The 21,774-nt window shown below is 36.0% G+C and overlaps 1 protein-coding gene across 1 annotated transcript in view; it reads right to left on the reverse strand.

The window, feature by feature from the left end:
• SNX9 (sorting nexin 9) overlaps window positions 1-21,774 on the reverse strand; it is a 120,260-nt gene that overhangs the window by 42,338 nt on the left and 56,148 nt on the right. The window contains exons 3-4 of the mRNA XM_031937574.1: window positions 18,870-18,944; window positions 17,280-17,402 (exon numbers count right to left, since the gene is read on the reverse strand). Coding sequence (XP_031793434.1) covers window positions 17,280-17,402; window positions 18,870-18,944 — 198 coding nt within the window. The remainder of the gene's footprint in view (window positions 1-17,279; window positions 17,403-18,869; window positions 18,945-21,774) is intronic.

Here is a 21,774-nt window from a genome sequence, read left to right on the forward strand (position 1 = left end):
ATGATGGTCATCAGAGATGTAAGGAAGAAAGGCACATACCATGTGGGAGGAAATCAAGGAGAGGTGTGTGTGTGTGTGTGTGTGTGTGTGTGTGTGAGAGAGAGAGAGAGAGAGAAAGAGAGAGAGAGAGAGAGAGAGAGAGAGAGAGAAAGAGAGAAGAGAGATCAATTATCAAAATACAGAATACAATTTTAAAATGATGACTTTAAAATGCTATGTAATTTTCAAATGACATTTTAACTTTTAATAGCATTTTTTCAGCAAATAAACTAGTTTGCAAGAATAATGACAAACTGGTAAATACCACCATATGTCATGATTCCTCCCTGTATTTCTTCGTTAAAAATAAAGAAATAAATATAAATATAAGAAATAAATGCCCTCCCCCAATGTCTGTCTGTGATCCTCCCAGTAACGCATTATAGTGTGTGATGGTCTCTTTCCCCACATAGTCCAAAGGAGTTCCACTACCCACTTTACTTTAAGCTAGTGTCTGAGACTGGATTTGAACCCATAGAAGTAAGCTTTTCTGATTCCAGGTCAGCACTCTATCTACTGTCTACCCAGTTGCCCTGTGAAAGACATGGGAATTGCAGCAACAACGTTGGATTGATCCAAAGAGGAGATAGAGGGACAATGGCAGAGAAGGAAGAAGCAGTAGAAAGACCTTAATTTTTTCTTTCTTGAGAGAGGGCACCCCTGCCAGGTGATAGAAGGTCCGGTTCTTCTACTAAGAGAGCAGGAAGAAGTCCTGCAAGGATTAGGGAGCTAAATGGTGTGGTGGGAAGAAAATGGAACTTGGAGACACAGGACCCAAGTTCAAATCTCTGCTCAGCCACTTGCTCCTTTCACGGTCTTGGCAAAAGTCTCCTGGGCTGTCTCATTTTGAAATGTTCTAAAAACATTCAGCCGACGTGTTTTCTCCCTTTCCTGAACTTTGGCTTAGTTCATATTTCCCTTCTGGATATGTCTTCTCTCCTTGACAATGGTATATTTGAAATTTACTATTAGAAGTTGTTAAAAATTGAATCCTTAAGGCACAGGAGTCAGTCATTTTTTGAGCTAATTCTCCTTTTGATGAACACACCAATTTCAATAACTGTCTGTGGGCAACCATTTCTGATTATGATCAATATATGTTTGAGTTTCTTATGCTTAATACATTGACATGACTGTGAGAGATATTGGTTTCAATCTGAAGACACTACTGCCAAATCTAAGAGATCCCCAGCTGAGAATACTCTTACACAACGTGTCCCCTTTCCCCTCCCCAAGTATGTTTCCATGAGGCCATACTCAAACTACATGAAAAAAGATTTTTAAGATATTCTGCATCCTCTATTTCCACATGTCATAAACAACAATGCTCAAGTGCTTTCCAGGGAGAATCACTTTATTTTGGGAAAGCTGTCTCTTTAAATTGTAGCTTTCCTTTGCATTCAAAATGTTCTTTTACCTCATTTATAGAAGAAGGAGAAGGAGTAGAAGATGAAGGTGGCGACTGGTTGAGGCTTTCGATGTAGCCAATCTGAGCCAAAATATCCCCCTTAAAATAAAAATTGCTCTGTGAATAAAAATTAAAAGCACACCATTGCTTTTTAGCAGGAAAGAGCAAGGTCATGGCAGAAAGAGTCACAGGGGCTGATTCCAGCATGCGTTTGTCCACAAACATGCAAGAAAAGCCAACTTATTTCCAAGATACTGGCACAATGTTATTTTTCAAAATCTGTAGTGCCACACTACAATGCAATTATAGAAGCCTCCAAAACACAATAAGCAGCGGAGGAAAACCAATTTCATGCAAGTGAAACAAACAATTCTGAAGGAAGAAATTAAGCCAGACCGAGAAAGCATCAGATTGGGAACTTCTGATCTATGAGATGAGACAAAACTTCAGCACGGCAGGTGTACCTTGCTCTTATAAACTTAATGTACAGAAATAAAGATTTCCTTCAAAAATGGGGCACAATTCACTGTTTTCAAAGGACTCTTTGCTTTAAAGAATTATCATATGTGAAAAATACCAAGGCCCTCTAGAACATTTATGGTACAATTTATTTAATTAACTGAAGCAACTCTAATCTAATTTCTTTAAACAAAGAGCTAGTACAAAAAAGATGTGGCAAACAGGTAAAAAGTAGGTAACCACACTGATGACAACCATTTCCTAAAGTTTATAAAATGTGAAACCAGTCAGTATAGCAAGTAGCCTAGAAGCTGCCTCAGACAGCAGATATTAGATCTCCTTTCCAAGTAGAAAGATGTAGCAGCCAAAAGCAATACTGGATTACAGCATAATTTAATTTGTCAGCTCTTTCCCAGGGAGATGCTACAGGATTATGAGTGAGAAGCAGTGGAGGGAAAGGATATTTATGAGGAATGGTAGGGTAGGGTGCTGGATTTGGATTTGCAGATTCAGGTTCAAATTTTGGCTCTGCCGTTTACTAAGTGTATGAATTTACACATGCTATGTTCATTTCTTTTTTCTGTTTTTGTTTTTTTTTTCTCTCTCCTATGGTTTTTCCCTTTCGCTCTGATTTTTCTTTCCCAATGTAATTCACAAAACAATGTATATTAAAAATAAAGATTAAAACAAAAGTATGAATTTTTAAGCAAGTTACTTTACATCTTGTCTTTTCATTTGTAAAAAGAAGGAGCTGGGTAATTTCACAAGTCCCTTCCAGCAATAAATCTAGGATTATAAAATCCAGAGAAATAAAAACAAAGTCATTTCAGGATGGAGAAAGTATTAACTGAGGAGAAGAGAGGATCAGGAAAGATTTCCCCTGCTTTCTGCTCCCTCAATTCATATATAGATATGAAAAGGGAAGGAAAGGTGAGAGATGGGAGGCAGTGTGTTGAAATGAGGGAATAACATTTAGGTCAGTCTGGCTGGAACAAACATTGCAGAAGGACAAAATGAAATATTTCAAGACTAGAAAGGTAGGTAGGTGCAAAATTATAGAGGATTTTGAACTCCAAACTGAGTTTATATTTTATCACAGAGGCAATAGGAAACCACTGACTTATTTTAGGAGTGTTATTTGGGTAGTTGTGTGGAAGACTGATTAGAGAGAGTGGATGACTGAAAGTAAAAAGACAGATCAGGAAGCTACTACCCTAACACATGGCAAGAAATGATGAGGGAGTGACCCAGAAACAAAGAGAATAGAAGCAGAAAATATCTTGAATGAGAAGAGTGGAATAAAAGTAAGAGAGAAGGAGGGAGAGAAGAAAAAAAAAATTGGTAACATCATTGCTGATGCTCTGAGTGTTAGTCACTAAAAGATACTCTGAGAAAAGAAAGAAGACTGAGAAGGATTAGTAAGGCAAGCTGAACAAGACAGAACAATGACACAGAAGCCAAGGGAGGTTGGTGTATAAGAGAAAGCAGGGGGTGACAGTGTCAAAAGCTACAGGAAGTTGGAATAGGATGACTGAGAAAAAGTCATCAGATTTAGCAGTTTCTGGGAAGGAGAATTATCTTGAAAGAAGCAGTTTTAAGGAGTTAAAAGACACAGAACTGAAGGCAAAGAGCACAGCAGTCCTTTTCTAAAACTCTGGTTGTTATAGAAGGGAAAGCTTGTAAAAGCAATAGCTTGACAGAAAGAAAAATGAAGTAAAAGCTTTACAATGACCCATTAAAAATGAAGGAAAAACTCCAGAAATACAGCTCAATGAACAAATGATTCCATTTTCAAAATTTTAATTTACAATTTTTTTTCAGAGTTACATTGCATAAAATGAAGGTCAGGTATAGAGTACAATGGCCATTTTCAAAGAATTACCTAAAAAAAAGACTGGCCATTTACATGCTTTTAAAAATAGTCTAAAAGCTTTTTAAAGTGTGTTTTAGTGTTATTTTTAGCATTTGTTGGGAAATTTGGGGAGAAGGAGATACCTGCTGTAGCAAAGTAGTTGGGAATTTCCTTTTCTAGTTACAATATCTAGGGTACATGCAGGCTATAAGCTTGATTTCTGAAGATCTTTCTTGTATAAGAATACTGACCTGACAAGGTTTAAAAACCAAAGGGTTGTCAATTCAAAAATCACAAAGGGCTTAGTTATTCTCTACCTCTATTCCTACTTCCACTTAGAAGAAAATGTAAAACCTTTCAGTTGAAATTAGAATTGTGTAGGTTGAAAACAGAACAATCTTGGTACCAAATTCAACAAAATAATAAAACATTTGTATATATGAACTTCATTGTTTGATCTTTTTGACTTCTAGGTCAATTTAACTTTTATCTCTTTTGTGAAATAAAAGAAGAAAAGATGGAAATTTATAGATATTTGGAAGTTGATAATATTAACAAAGTGCAAGACAAACACATTATGAGTTGAGGAACAGGATACAAAGTCTCTAAGAAGGTTAGAAGAATAGACAGGATGAGAAGATATATTTGGATTATCGTTTTCAGAAATGTCTGTATGAGCTTTTTTGGTCTTTAAACATTTTTTTCTTCATTGATTGAATTTTAAAGATTGGCTCTCCCTATCTATCTGGGCCAGGCTAAAAGTACAAGGCTGCTCATTGTGCCTCACAGAAAACCTCCAAAGATCTGACCTGTTTTACTTCCAAGATGGGCTGGCTATTCCCCAGTTAGGACACCTAGTGTTCTCTGCTTGGACTATATCATACAGCCAAGATGTGTTAATCATCTGAGGCTAAGTTTGAACTCAGGTCCTCCTGACTTCAGGGCTGGTGCTCTATCCACTCCATCACCTAGCTGCCCAACTATATCATTTTTTAAAATAAGTTTTTATTGATAACTTTTCTCATAACCTACATTTCCCTACTTCATTCTTCTGTCCCTTGACAAAAGGCCATCATTTATATATAAAAAAGAGGAAGAAAAAAGTTCAGCAAAACTAGTCAACTAGCTTTGCCAAGATAGGATGTAGTAAACAGATGTGAAACTTTCCTTGTGATAAAGCCAACTTTAAAAATATATACACACACTTGTGTGCCACTTTAGTGACAATAAAAGTCCCCAAACTTTCCCTGCACTAACACCCATCCCCCAACCATCCCTACAAGAGCCTCTTTGCAGAGGTCTGACATATATTCAGCTAATACCTCTAAATAATGAATAAAATAAGGTGAATGATTCATCTAAATGTGTCAAAGAATTCTTCAGAGATCATGCAGCCTCAGATTTTCAGATTATTCCAAACTATAACTGCACATTATTTCACTTTTTAGAGTAAATTCTTGAACCTCTTTCCTATAATCAGAATCTAGGAACTACAAGACAAAGCCTTCAGATATCTTTTTTGTTTTTAAATAAATTTTTATTAATGTCTTTTGCTATTCCATACATCTCCTGTTAATCATATGGTCTTTTCGTAAGTATGAAAGGTTTGAGAAATTTGTTTTAGAAGCAGAGTGAGGATTTGTAGGTATTCACGGAAATACCAGCTCCTTTTATATAGTGCTTTGCAGCTTGCTCAGAAGAACTGATGTACAAAGAAGAGGTATTATTATTCCTGTTTTTCAGATGAGGAAACTGAGAGGCAAACAGATTAAATGAGCCACCCATAGTCATACAATAAGTGGTCAAAGTGGAATTTCAATTATGATTTTGGTCCTCAAAACCATTATGATGCTTAAGTAAAAGATAAAATGTTAACAGTTTTCATGAGAAAAAAATTGCAATGAAGGTAATTATAGCAAATATTATGAAATTATGATAAATTAAATTTTTCTTATTTTGTTTTGTTTTACAGAAGAAACACGTGCAAATTCACCTGCACATCACAGCCTGGGAAACACATTTTTCGATCCCAACCTGAGTTGAAAATATAGGCAATGTAAAGAAAAAGATGCCAGACTTTATTTTAACGTAATTTTTATTGATAACTTTTTTTTAAATTGCCTGTATTTCCCAAGAGAACAATCTCATGTATATTTTTTTAAAAGAGAAAAAGAAAAACAGCAATATCAAATAATAAACACATTGAAAAAAATATGATAATATATGCATTTTCCCAGTCTGCAAAGGACAGGTGTCTTCTCATTTTCTTCTTTGTGATTCTGCAATTTATTTTCAATTGGTTTTGTAGTTCTGTCCATTTACATTGCTAGAGTCAGCATGTATTTTTTCCTTGGCTCTGCTTATTATTACTTTGCATAATTTTATTCCTTTTCTTGATTTTCTCTATTCACCATAGCATAGTAATATTCTTTTGCATTCATATATTGCATTTTTACCATTCCTCAATTAATGGTTATCTATCTCCCTTGTTTCCAGTACTTTGCTATCACAAAAAAGTGCTATAAATATTTTGGAGCCTCTTTTTAACAATTACCTTCTTGACCTATATGTTTAGCAATGGAATCTCAGGATCAAAAAGTTATAAAGAATGTATGCACTTTATTTGCAGAATTCCAAATTGCTTTCCAGAATGGTAGTATTGATTCAAAGCTCCACCAAAAGCATTTATTAATGTGCCTATCTTTCCACAACCATTCCAACCTTAGTTATTCCCCTCTTTTATCATTTTTTTTTTTACCAATTTGTTGGGTATAAGGTGAAGTCAGAGTTGTGACTTATGGTTCTTTTAATAGTAGTAATTTGGAACATTCTTTCAGAGTTATTGATAGTTTGCATTTCTTCATTTGGGAACTGTTTGCTCATATTTTTTGAAAACAATTACTGGGTAATAGTTTTTGGTCTTATATATTTCTGGTAGTTGTCTATACATGTTAGATGCCAAATGCTTATCTAGTAAGTTTGATACTAAGATTTTATTTTTTATTTGAACACTTCCCTTCATATACTAGATTTGTTATTTTTGTTTGTGCAAATGCTTTTCAAACTCCTATAATTAAAATTATTTATTCTGTCTTCTGTAATTGGTTCTATTTCTTATATGGTTAAGAATTAATTTCCAACTCATAAGTGTGAAATGTATATGAAGGCATCTCTTCTAATTTTTTTATACTATAATCAAGTTTTATATTCATTCTGAATCTATTATGAAAGATAGTATAAGATTGTCAATCTGAGACTAATTTCAGTTAGATTGTTTTCTAGTCTTCCATTGGTTCTAATCAAATATGGAGGAAGGCAATGAGAAAAGATGATGCAAAGAAAAATGTCAATTAAGATGTTTTAAAGTATTTAATACTAAACGTGGAATCAGGAAGCCTTGTATGCTTATACCTGGGTAAGTCACTTGAGCTTTAGACTTAAAATTGCTTTGGGGACTTCAGGTACACGTATTTAATTCTAGAGGTGATAACTAGAGTTGAATAAGCAAAGGAGTGATATGACAGGGTTTTGGAAAATCCTTGTTGCAGCTCAATGGAGGATGAATTTGGGTAGGGAAGAGACGCAAGTCAGGAAGAACAATTAGGAAGCTCTTGGGGTCATCTGGCTGATGAGTGACAAAGGCCTGAGCTGAGGTGCTGGCTATGTGAACAGTGAGAAGCTGGCGATGTGAGTGGAGGAAAGAGATATCATGGATGGGAAGTCAGGAAGTCTTTTGCATCTGACCCGATATATAGGAAGAAAGGATGGTGGTCACCCTGACCAACAAAAGGGAAGCCCAGAAGAGGCCTTTGAGACCTGTCGGTCACACAGGCAGCTGGTGAGGTAGAACTAAAACTCAGGAGAAAGATTAGAGGCTGGGTATATAGTATTAGCAGTCATAAGCACAGGTATAATAATAATAATAATAATAATAATAGCTAGCCTTTAAATGGTATGCAAAAAAAATTTTAAAAATATTACTGGGGCAGCTAGGTGGTACAGTGGATAAAGTACCAGCCCTGAGATCAGGAGAACCCAAGTTCAAATCCAGTCTCAGACACTTACTAGCTGTGTGACCCTGAACAAGACACAACTCCCACTCCCTCCCAAAATTAAGAGTAAAGTAGGGTGGTATATATAAATCTGTAATAGGGAATACCAACCCTACATTCTGGGAATCCTAAAGAACAGTCCAACAATTGCAGTACACTAAATCCTTTGACAATTCGTAGTCACCCAAAATAAAAAGGGGAAAATACCAAGCATAGTTATATAAAAGTAGTTTTGGAAGCTTATTTATTTTGAGGCAAAACATCATAAGCACATTATAATTTATCTGTTTGTACAGACTAAGATACTATGAGAATCAATGAAAAGAAATGTGGCCTCAGAGATCTGTCCTGGGAAGTCATCTCCCTGGAAGATTCTTTAGGTCTCTATATTGTTAACAATGGAAATGTGTAGAACAGAGATGCTAAATGCCCCCTTATCCTGACGGCCTCACTGCTGGAAATTTTACTTTCTCTTCACCATTTTTTTTTCTAGTGGAGCAGGAAAAACAACAACAAAATAAAATTGAGGTGACTAGGACTAGCCTTCCCTTTGAAAAGCAGCAAAAACCAACAGAGTCATGAAGAGAACTCTCTGTCATACAAACAATAAGCACAAGGAGTTGATATTGTTGGATTGCTATCTGCCTGAAATGCAGAAGTTAAACTCAAAATTAGCTTACATTTTTTATGAACTGGACCCAAGAGAAATACCAAAAAACAAACTGTGTATAAATCCCCAAAAGACCAAGTGAAGAACAAAAAATTATGGGTGTTAACTCAGAAAGGAGATGAACATGATTTCCATTTTGGTCAAATTCTTTTATAGCAAATGTAGGTAAAAGGGAAGATACTTTACAACAAAGATTTTTAAACTCAATTAATGGCCTAATTTCTATATTTGGTACCACAAACTATTAGAACAACAAAAAAACAAACTATCAGGGCAACAAAACTAGTTTAATTTTAATTCTAATTTTGGGGAGAACTTTGTAGTCAAAATAAAGGACTTTTATATGTTAAATAAGTTGTGTTGGTAAAGGACTAAACTAATAACATAATAAATCCCATAATGCTCTTAATATCAGATTATAAGCGTTTTATAGATAGGGATTCCAGTTTAGAAACTACAAATCTTATAACAGATAATAAACTGATCTTCACACAGGCTCAAAATAAATGAGTGTTGATGATAACACTAGAAAAAGGAAAGGATGTGGTAAAGAAAAAGGATGTGATGTAATCTTTTTCTTGCTCCATGGAAAAAGGCAGAAAATGTCTCAAGCCAAGATGAATGGCCTTCTAAGAAATAAGTGTATACTCACCATGATAAAATTTATTGCTTATGGCCTATAGTTCCTCCTCCCTAAAATATTTCTTCAGTCATATATCTAGAGCAAAGCCCTTTAAAAAAGCAATCTGCTAAAAAATTTTTCTTTAAGGTCATGTTCAGGGGCAGCTAGGTGGTGCAGTGATAAGAGTACCAGCCCTGAAGTCAGGAGGATCCAAGTTCAAATTAGATATCAGACATAACACTTCCTAGCTGTGTGACCCTGGGCAAGTTACTTAACCCCAATTGCTTCGGGGGGGGGGGGGGAAGGATTATGTTCAACAGGGAAGGGAAGGGAAAAAATTAGAAGGCAAGGTTTTGTAAGGATGAAAATTATTCAAATATATTTTTAGAAAATAAAAAGCTTTAATTAAAAAAAGATTATGTTCAACCACCTTTTTAGATACAAGCTAGTCATCTAAGTTTTAAAAATTGCGCTGAAAAACTGAGGGAGAGGAAAATGAAAGAAATTCATGGTTTTCTTCATCTCTCAACATATTTAACAAAATGATCAACTTTTCAATTGGAAGGATATACATCCCCAGTACATTTGAGAATATATAGAATCCAATTAGGTCACAACTTGTAAAACTTTCCTAAATCATTAAAAGCTATTCTTCTTTAAACTAAGGCCATTCATGAACTGATGCTTAGTGAAATGAGCAGGACCAGAAGATCATTATATATTTCAACAACAACATATATGATGATCAATTCGGATGGACATGGCCCTCTTCAACAATGAGATGAACCAAATCATTTCCAATAGAGCAGTAATGAACTGAACCAGCTACACCCAGTGAAAGAACTCTGGGAGATGACTATGAACCACTACAGAATTCCCAATCCCTCTATTTTGTCCACCTGCATTTTTGATTTCCTTCACAGGCTAATTGTACACTATTTCAAAGTCTGACTCTTTTTATACAGCAAAATAACTATGGATATATATATATATATATATATACACATATATTGTATTTAACTTATACTTTAACATATTTAACATGTATTGGTCAATCTGCCATCTGGGGGAAGGGGTCTGGGGAAGAAGGGAAAAAGTTGGAACAAAAGGATTTGCAACTGTCAATGCTGAAAAATTACCCATGCATCATATATCTTGTAAATAAAAAGCTATAATAATAAAAAAATAAACTAAGGCCATTCAGTTACATTCAATCTGTACTATACCAAAAAATATCAATATTTCTATTCTGAACCTATTAGGCACAAAAATTGTTATAGATTCCTTCAAAGAAGTCACAATTTGTATAGAAGAATTTACAAACAATCTGGAACATCGATTACAAAACTTATCTCTATGGTTATGGGGTGGGTTTTAGTTGGAAGGGATGATGAGTTAAGTGAGAAGGCCCCCTCTAAATAAATAAATATATAAAAATTTTGTGGTTTCGTATCCCAGAGATCCATCCTTAACAATAAAGAATTTCTTTTAAAGAGGAAAAAAAAATTAATAAAACTTGGTAATATCAAAAAACACTCTGATCCTGTATTCTAGTATTCCACATGTGGGGATTCCAATATCTGCAAGGGATTCCAATATCTGTGAGGTTTTGGCTCACATCTTTCTTTTGGAGGCCAAGCTTATTCTTTATAATTTCACTAAAATTTAGTTCTGAATATTCTATGGTTGTTATTCTTTTTGTTTCCATTGCTGTAGTCACTGTATATTTAGATTCCTAGCTCTGTTTTCTTCATTTTGTATTAGCTCATGTCTTTCCACCTTTTCTGTACTGATCACATCCAACACCTCTTAGAGAGAGCACAATGAAATTTCAATATACTCATGTACTGCAATTTGCTTAAGCATTCTCCAATAAAAAAAGAGTTTGTTTCCAGCTATTGCCACAAAAAGCATCGATTAATTATTTTAGTGTATATAGAGTCTCTGTTTTTAATCGATGACCTTGAAATTTCAGTTTCTTTATGAAATATGAATATGGCCCTCAATCCTCTGTGGTTTCCTTCTGAATATTAGTGATAGAAAGTTGGACTTACTATGCTAAGTAAGGATCATGGTTTTCTGACCACCTGCAAATACTAAACAGCTAATAGTACTCAAAGTGAGAACCTTGCCCAGCAACCATGCTATTAGTTCTTCAGAAGCGTCTGATCTGACTCTTAATGGAGCCATGGGCTGGGACCATAGTGTCCATAGGGTTTTCTGGGTAGAGGAACTGGAGTGGTTTGCCATTTCTTTCTCCAGGGGTTACAAGGTTAAGCGATTCAGTTAGGGTCACATGGTGACTAACTACTGGAGGTTAGTTCTAAATTCAGGTTCTCCTGACTCTAAGCCCAAGCTATTGGAACATCAAGTTGGCTCTCAACTATTGAGGGACTGAATAGTATCAATTCTGACTTTTCTTCCTATCAATGAAACCACAAAACAAGAGGAAGCATAAGCTAAGTATTAGGATGGACCACAGGTTTTCTTGCAGAGGCAAGAGAATCATTCTTATTTAGTGGCCACAGGCAACAAGAAATAGTATCTCAAGAGAAAGGTAATTTTAGACTGCAGCATTCATGATGAGTATTTCCAAGAAAGCACTATTATAAACAATTACAGTTCCTGCCTCCAAATTTGCTGCAAAGGATGAGGAAATTGGAAGAAATTTTATGAAAAGAATTCAGTAAGTAAGACTCTCAAAATTAAATTAATTTCAATATTTGGTGACTTCAATGAAAAAGTGGGCATAGGAAAGAATAATGAAAATTCTCTGAAACTGTAGCCTGGGAATAAGAGACAAAAAATTCAGTAAGTAAGGCTCTCAAAATTCAATTAATTTCAATATTTGGTGACTTCAATGAAAAAGTGGGCATAGGAAAGAATAATGAAAATTCTCTGAAAATGTTGTCTGGGAATAAGAGACAAAAAGAGGGCAATAAGGCTTGTAGATTGTACAGAAGCCTCACACTTATACAAGTATATATACTTATATAATTCATACCTATATATCTAAATACTTTTTTTTAGTTAAAAGTTGACTGGTAACTAAGAGAGTGAGTATCAAATACCATTATTAAAAATGAAATTAATTACATTTTGGCAAGACTGAGTTCTAATGTGCAAATCATTTCTGAATCAAAAAACCAAAATTAACAAAGAAAAATAAGTGTGAGATGTAGTAGCAAATGAAGTTACTCTTACATGATTTAAACAAGCTGACACCAAAAAGAGAAAAGAGATAAAAGATTAGATATTGGCCACACAAACCATTACCATTTCCTAAGGAAGTTTTAACCAATGCATACTGCCACAACAAAGAGACCTAAAGAGCTCGGAATCATGTGTGAACTCTAATGGCAAAATTTATTAGCACAAAATAGGTCTTAGTAGATGCACACTGAATTACTTGAGGAAGGAGAGAGCAGCTGTACTAGATCAAGTATATAAAAAGTAGGTCCACGCTGACCATATCTTTATACTTGTATAAGTGTATATAAAATGCCTCCTTAAAGGCTTCCCTCCAATAAAGAACTGCCCAACCACATGTCAAAATCATTCAAGATTCTTTGAAAGATGTAGCTTGGTTCAATGATCATCTTACTACAAGTATCAAAATAAAGGATAAACCTGAGATGATGTAAGAGGTATTTCCTACTATAATTCATGATATCCAGGTCAAAAATGATTTCCTGATTCTGGAATTTTTTTATCTTTTTTTGTGTGTGTGCGTGTGCTATGGATCTCCCTCGGCAGTCTGGTGAAACCTCTGGTTTCTCAGAAGGATGTTGTTAAATGCATAGGATCACAAAAGAAACCTATCACACCAAAACAAAGACATAATCTTTCTCCCTATTCTAGTTCACAAACCAACCCCTCTTGAAATCTGTTTCCTCTTATTCTTATAAAATATATCTCTTTTTATTTACCCAGAGTTAAACAACCATGCTGAATGGGTACATTATAAATTCACATTATCCAATTCAACTGGGTTTTAAAAGCAGCAAGGCAGTCCTTTAAATTCCTCTATCACAACCTTCCAGACATTACTGCAAACTTATCTTTCTTCCATAAGCATCTAGTTTTCTCCTCTATTTCAGCTGAGAATCCCACTTCTTACTTTACTAAGAAAACTGAAGCCATGTGATGTGAACTCCCTCCTCTTTCTTCCTTATCTCCACACTCCTTGACACCAGCTCCTATGTTACCCTTTTCCTAGTTTCTGAAAATGAGATGGCTTTTTTTTTTTAATCCAAGACCAACCTCTTTACATGGATGCTTGATTCCACCTGTTCCCATCTCCTTCATCAGCCTGTAAATTTACCCTTCCCTTTCTAATGATCAACTTCTCTCCATTTATTAGTTCTTTCTCTACTACCTTCTAGCATGCCCAGGCCTTCTTCCATGATTAAGACTTACTAGACTCTATCATCCCTTCAAATGAAGAATGGTCCTCTCTTTTCCCTTTCTCATCCAAATTCCTAGAAAAAGTTGTCAATGCTTGCCCCTTCATGATCTCCACTCTTCTTCACTCCCCAACTCTACCTGAATTCTACCACTCTACATAAATTTACCAGTGGTTTCTTAATTACCAAATCTAAGGTCATTCCTCAATTTTCAACCACTCTATGCACTGCGACTATTAACTGCCCTCTCCTCCATGAGACTCTCTGAGTTTTTGTGACACTATTTGCTTTTTCCTGGTTCTCCCATTATTTGTCTGACCATTCCTTCTCTCCAACCTCAATAGATATTACTCCTCCCATCCTTTGTGATCATAACAAACAAGCCTTTTTTTCTTTTTTCCTACTCCTCAAACACTACACCACATTCCATTTCCCATTTCTGTGCCCTCTCTCTTGGAATGTACTCCCTCTTCAGCTATGCTAGAGAATCCCTTTCTTTCTTAAAGATATATTTTTGAGCACCACCTTCTATATGAAGTCTTTCCAGATCCCTCCAATTGCCCTCCTGACAGAAGAGAATAGCATACAAGTTACTATAGGAGAGATGTGTGATTGGAAAAGGAGATAACCCTAGAGAAAGATTTACAAAAGCACATAGATGGGAGTCCAACAGAATGAGGAAACATGGATGTGTTGCAATATGAAGTATTGGAAGGAGTCTCATAATGATCAGATCATAGATATACTGAAGAAACTTGGAAATTTAGCTAGAATAATAATATAATTAAAAAAAACCCCTGATAACTGATAAAACTACTACCATTCTATATCAGTCCTCTTAAAATTGTTTTAAGATAAATGTTTTTCATTTCCTCAAAATTATCCACAAAATTTATCACTATCCACTATGCTCAATTTATTGATCAAACATTTTTGAGACTCCACTGTTTATCAATCATATATCGTTTCAATCTAATCAAAGATATAAAGTGAATTAAAAGGCAACTAATTTAATCTATTTAGTTTTACCTCAAAAGAGATGGCAATATAGTATTTAAGTAAAAGTCAGAATCTTTTGTGATTCTGACTATTCACACACAACCAAATAGAAATCAAAAAATATATTCCTTGAATATTTAAATAAAGGAATCATTACAGCCTTTGACTTTAAGAATTTAGATACTCACTCATACAGAGAGCCCATCAGAATGTCTCATCCTAATATAAATTTCTACTGAGATGTTCAGAGTACCAGAATTACTGTTTTCAAAATAGTCATAAAATCATTCTTCATGTCTCCAAATATTTGGTTGGTCAGTACACTTTCCTAGAACCAAAGTCTACAAATTAAAACTGTACTATCTTCCTAAGACTTTTGGGACTGAAATACCTTGGGGGCTTGGAATATAAGCATCATGACTACAGTTATAGCTTTTTCCATGCTCCATCATCCTCTGTGGCTAGAATCAGGGACATTTAAGTTTAAACTGAGTTTCAGATACTAATTAGCTGAGTGATTCTGGGCAAGGCACTGTTTGAATCAGTTTTCTTATCTGTAAAATAAGGTTAACACCACCTACTTCTCAGGATTATTGTGAAGATCAAATGAAATAGTATTTGTAAAACACCTTTCAAACTTAAAAGGATTGAGTAACTGTTGGTTATTTACTATGATCATTATTATTATTAGAAAAGGACAGGAAAAAAAAACACACACAAGATTGTCCTTAAATCTTGAAAACAATTTTTAAAGAGAAAAGCAAAAAGAAAACAAGTGATATACTATGTAATTTTTAATAAAATTAAGGATTTCAAATCAGAATATTAAATTTAAAAAGACTCACAATCATTTAGTTCAAGTTCCTTACATTACAGAGTAGAAAACTGAGGTTCAGAAAGATTTTGTGAGTTTTCAAGGTCACTATTCTAGTTTGTATCACAGTATAGTTAGAAATGAAAGCCTGGTCAAATGAACTGGCCAGTTTTGGTTTTTAATTTTTAAAATTGTAATAAAAATATTTCAAATTAATGCTTTACATGTTTTATACTATTGTCAGTTTCTAATTCAACACTTTTTCCATTATGAAGTGCTAAAAATACAAAGAGGTTTTAGAAGAAGGCTTTTGGAAATTTTACTGATATCAGGCCCTAATAGATTACTAAGGAAAACCTAGGGATATTTAAAAATATATCTTTAATTTTGGGAGCAGTTTCTATTTATTTTACTTTTTTTTAATTTAAAAGCCTTTTATTTACAGGTTATATGTATGGGTAACTTTACAGCATTGACAATTGCCAAACCTCTTGTTCCAATTTTTTATCTTACCCCCCCCACCCCCTCCCTCAGATGGCAGGATGACCAGTAGACGTTAAATAGATTAAAATATAAATTAGATACACAATAAGTATACATGACCAAACTGTTATTTTGCTGTATAAAAAGAATCAGACTCTGAAATATTGTACTTGTGTAGCTTGTGATGGAAATAAAAAATGCATGTGGACATAAATATAGGGATTGGGAATTCAATGTAATGGTTTTTAGTCATCTCCCAGAGTTCTTTCTCTGGGCGTAGCTGGTTCAGTTCATTACTGCTCCATTGGAAATGATTTGGTTGATCTCGTTGCTGAGGATGCCAGGTCCATCAGAACTGGTCATCATATAGTATTGTTGTTGAAGTATATAATGATCTCCTGGTCCTGTTTGTTTCACTCAGCATCAGTTCGTGTTAGTCTCTCCAGACTTTCTGAAATCATCCTGTTGGTCATTTCTTACAGAACAGTAATATTCCATAATATTCATATACCACAATTTACCCAACCATTCTCCAACTGATGGGCATCCACTCAGTTTCCAGTTTCTAGCCACTACAAAGAGGGCTGCCACAAACATTCGTGCACATACAGGTCCCTTTCCCTTCTTTAAGATCTCTTTGGGGATATAAGCCCAGTAGAAACACTGCTGGATCAAAGGGCATGCACAGTTTGATAACTTTTTGGGCATAATTCCAGATTGCTCTCCAGAATGGTTGGATTCGTTCACAATTCTACCAACAATGCATCAATGTTGGGAGCAGTTTTTAAAAAGTTAAGCAGGTTTTACAGACATCCATTAACAAAAAATAGAAGAAAATCCACCCCCCCCACACACACACATTCTTAATGAAATCCTAGGTAACAGGAAAGTAGTAAAATTAAACCAACTGCCTTAAGCATTTTCTTAGAATGACTTGCAGCTCACATTACATAACTATCTAGAAGATCAGGCCAAACGAATATTCTTGTCAGTCAATGGTCAACTAACTGCTTCTATGATAATACTAATAATACTTCAATGAAGTTTTTTTAATTCATCCCAATGTATTAGCTTTCCTTGGTAGACAATAACAGTTGGGGAGCTGTTCTGTGGTAAGCACCTTGTCAGTCGAAACTTTTACAAGGAAGTAGTGTTTTTCTCTTTCATCCCCCTCTTTTCTCTATTTTTTTTAACTTCCACAAGAGACCTCATGATTGAATTTATACAACTGTGCCAAAAAATTTTTATGGTCATTAACACCTTGCTTCCTGTTAGTCTCAAAAACAGCCTCTATGGACATTCTCCAAGTGTGACTGGTGATTTCTTTGCCAATTAGCACAACAGAAACGAAGCACATCACACCAAGGGCAACTCTGGTTTGTGCTTTTAGAGAACGACAAGTGTAAGGCAGCCCAGCTCCCACGCGACCTTGTGCGCTCGGCCAAGCCCGCCCCTTTCAGGAAGAGAACCCGTACCTGGTTATTACTGTTGGCCGTCGAGGAGTTGCCTTGAACCGCACTTGAGAGAGAATCCAGGAAGGCTTGGTCAGCTACTGAATTTCCACAAGAAAACTGATCTTTCCCACCATTAGTCAAAATCTGAAGAACAAAGGAGCTTCTATTATTTCCAGAATTCCCTTGTGGGCCAGCAGAGTCAGCCCCACGGGGGAGAGGGGGCCTGAGAGCCTCCTGCAGAGCCTGCTCCTTTGGGGTCCCGGGCGGGGTTTTCTTTCTCTCTCGGTCGTCCCCAGCACCCATCAGGGCGCCTGGTCTCTGGTATGAGCTTAGGAAATGTTTGCTTAAAGAACCGGGTGAACCGGGTTATTTATGGAAAACAGCAACGTGGCTTTGCTAAAACTACCACGTTTGGAAGTCGCGATGAGCTTTATTGAAGATGAGCTATATGCCTCAGACTTCCCTCAGTTTCAAGGGACTTTTAGGCCTCAAATGCAAAGCAGGAAGCTTCCCACAAACTTGAGGAGCCGATTCCCTACCTCTGGACAGACGGGAGGAGGAGACTTTAGGACTTAGAGAGCGAGACTTCTGGAAGGGTGGGCCTAAGAAAGGTTGGTTTGTTAGAGGGAATTCAGGAGACTTCTCCTCTCTCAAAAGGCACCACCTCTTTTCTAGTGCGCTCTCTTCCCTTCACCGCGAGGTTGTGTAACAAACAAAGCAGCCCCTCCGGCTCTCAGCGCAGCTTCTCTACAGCAGCCCAACCTCACAGGTTCTAACGTTCCATGTTCCTTTTACATACAGAACCACTACCCAGCCAGCGGGGGAGCTACCAGGTGGGCTGTGCGGTGTTTAATGAAACTGTATCGATGTCTAACCAAGGATGGCCAATTCGAGGAATTTCAATGCTGCAGGAATGGACGCCAAAGTGAGGAGCTGAAACTGAGCAGCATCTCATGGTTTCAATAAACAGCTAACTTTTTTTTCTAATGGAAAACTGTGGATTGAAAAACATTGGATTTGGATAAGGGCCCAAAGATGAGCTCTTTCTGAGGGACTCAGGGCAACACCCGGGCCGCTCTCTGGCCCAATTTCCTCCCCTGTATATCAAAGGGGCAGCCTCCAAAGTCTATGTAAACTTCAAGTCCTCTGGGACTGGTGCCGTGGCCCTGCCGCTTAGTAGGCAGCTGGCAGGGGGCAAGTCATTTAATCTTAGTTTTCTCATCTGACAAACAGGGATAACATTTGCATCACCAACCTCACAGGATTATTGTGGGGAAAGTACTTTGTAACTGTCAAGGGTTACATAAAGGAAAGGAATTATATAGTACAACGCCACTAACAAACAATAATAATGAGGCAGATAAATGAGCTATTATTATTATTGTATATTATTATTATTACTTCAACATACAATTTATTATTCACTAAAATCAACAAGATGGTTTCTAATTTTTCCAGGGCAGTTATTGAACAATATCATGTCATTTTAATCACTACTGACCAAACCAAGAAAAAGAATGCATTTGGTAGAAATAATTGTTATTCTCTTTTCCATTCTGTCCCTCAAACGTTTCATCCAAAATAAATAATTAAATGACTGAAAATTCTTACTTCAACGTAGTCGGTGGGAACAAGCCCTCGTTCTCCTTTGTTATTTTTTCCTTCTAGCCATCCTCCACCTACATCCTAAAAAATACATAAAAAGAAATTTTATCTTTTTGGAAAATTTGTGTGAAGAGTCACAACAAAAGGAACAAAATAAAAACAATTTATACGCTAAACATATCATGTCTGCAAAATCTATTATTCATAAATTACATCTTCTCCCTCCCAACATCACCCAGACATTCAAAAACTCTGAGACCTTAGCTACCAGAAAAAAGTTTGGTGAATAACTGCTGCTGGTCCTGAATAGTACTCATTAGTCTATGCACAGCCTGCTTTATTTTGATAACCACATTTTCTTTGGTCATTATTTAAACTAAAACTCAATTCTAGAAAATTACTAAGTTCACAAGAAGTCCAGAAAAACTGGGTTTAGATCTGAGTCATGGCACTTACTTGCTCTGCCTCCTTGGGTACCTCTCTTTCTTAGCTAGTAAAGAGCAGTGACTTCATGGGCAACCTATTTCATAAGGTGTTCTGGGGACCAAATAATTTAACTATCTACCTGTCAATTAATGAGTGTGGTCAGGTCAACAGGGCTAGGGAAATTAATTTTTCTCTTCTTTTCTTTCTAATGCTCTACAGTCTCTCTTTAGGCTAAATCAGAGTATTCAAGATAAATAAACTGACATTCTCCACCCTAATTTTTCACTAAACAATATTTTAAAAAGCGTTTCATAGAATTTTATCTACCTCAAGAGAAAGAGAACTGATCCAACTTGCATACAGATTGAAGCCTACTTTTTTTTTTTTTTTTACTTTATTTTTCTAGTGGATTTTTTTGTGTGTGCTTTCTTTTACAACTTGGCTAATATGGAAATATGTTTTCATGACTTCACATGTATAATCGATATCATAATGCTATCCTCAAGGGGTAGGGGAGTAGAGGGAGGCAGGGAAGAGATTCTGGAACTCAAAATTAAAAAAGAAACTTAATTGTTTTATATGTAATCATGAAATATTTAATCAAATATATATATATTTAAAAAGAGCTTGCTTTCTATGCCCAAAAGGCCATAAAATTATATACCCTTTGATCCAGCAGTGTCTCTACTGGGTATGTATCCCAAAGAGATTATAAAGGAGGGAAAAGGACCTATGTGTGCAAAATCATAGCAGCTCTTTTTGTAGTTGCAAGCAACTAGAAACTGAGTGGATGCCCATCATAGTTGGGAAATGGCTGAATAAGTTGTGGTATATGAATATAATGGAATATATAAGTTGTGGTATATGAATATAATGGAATATTGTTGTTTGGGTAAAAAAAAAAAAATGAGCAGGCTGATTTCAGAAAAGCCTAGAAAGACTTACATGAACTGGTGCTAAGTGAAGTGAACAGAACCAAGAGAATGTTGTACAGAGCAACAAGATTATGTAATGATCAACTGAAGGACTTGGCTCTTTTCAACAATGAAGTGATAGCAGATAGATAACTATGGAGACTAAATGTGGCTCAAACCATTGTATTTTTGCCTTTTTTGTTGCTGTTGTTTGTTTGCTTTTTTTTCCTCATTTTTTTTTCCCTTTTGATCTGATTTTTCTTGTTCAGACAAATATAGAAATATGTTTAGAAGAATCACATGTTTGCTTGCTGTCTTGGAGACAGGGGAGAGAGGGAGAAAAATGTGGAAGACAAGGTTTTGCAAAGGCAAATGTTGGAAACTATCTTTGCATGTATTCGGAAAAATTAAAAAGAAATTTTTTTAAAGAGCTTCCTGAAACTCCTAATTAAAGATCTGTAGAAGTCTATTCTAAGCTAGTTGAATTTGGTTTCAAGGGTTTTCTTTATTTTTTTTTTCCCCCAGGGGAAGAGGAAGAAAAAAAAATTCAATAGGAAAAATAAGTTTAATTTTTAAAAGTTCAACAATTTAGTTCAAAAATGAGTTTACAGTCTTAAGACATTTTCTTAAAAACAAAATGAATTTACTTTATTTCTAAGTGCCAAGAATATAAATAGAATCACAAGCTAAAAGATATTTAGCAGATGCCTGATGTTTAGTGAATGAACAACCATTAGTTTTTGTTCCAATAGCCTGGAAATTTGGGTTAAAAAATAACCAAGTAATTTTCAAGTGTATACCCTGATTTTTCCTTACCCTTCACAACTTCATGGACAAAGGTCTCTGACACTCTTTCCCATTCTTTGTCTTTTGAAATACTCTCTTCCTGTGGTTTTCTACATTTTGGCTTTTCCTTTATTTCCCTGGCTTGTAGCCAGCCATAAAAGCAACTCAAGTACCCTCTTGTCCAGAAAATCTTCCCAGATTTCCCTTCCCTTTCAGACCTTACACAGATAGCACTTTGTTTTGTAATTTAAATGCACTTAGGTATCATTGTTTATTACTACCGCCAGTCTCTGCACTCCCTCCCCAATAAACTGGGAAAGTATGGGCCATGTTTTAGCTAAACTCTGTACCTTCTTTTGAAATTACCAATAATCAACTTAACATTTCTCAGGAGCCTGCTCTGTGCCGGGAACTGCGCCCTGAGAACCCACATTTCACAAAAGCTTGTTGGTCTGCCGGCTCGAAATCTCAGGATGTTTGAAACCAACCAGGGCAGCACCTCTGCTTTCTTTGCTCTCACAAAGAAAGCCCTTTCTACCCCGTTCCTTCTGGGAGAGGTGGTGAAAATTCTTCCAGTTCTTTCACTTCTCTTCTCTGAGGAAAACAGGAGAGTGGGCAGTGGCGGCCAGCACCTGCAGGCTGACCTTCCTCCCGGAGAGCGCTAATGTGGGTTCAGGCCCACAGGGCCTCCTCACCTCGCTGTCCCCGGACATGCTCACTGGCCAGCCTTCCCAAACCCTCCCAATCACCCTGCTCCCAATTTCACGGCTGGCCTTCTTCAGCAT

This window comes from Sarcophilus harrisii, chromosome 4 (genome assembly GCF_902635505.1).
Source record: "Sarcophilus harrisii chromosome 4, mSarHar1.11, whole genome shotgun sequence".
In the NCBI taxonomy this organism is placed as follows: Eukaryota; Metazoa; Chordata; class Mammalia; order Dasyuromorphia; family Dasyuridae; genus Sarcophilus; species Sarcophilus harrisii.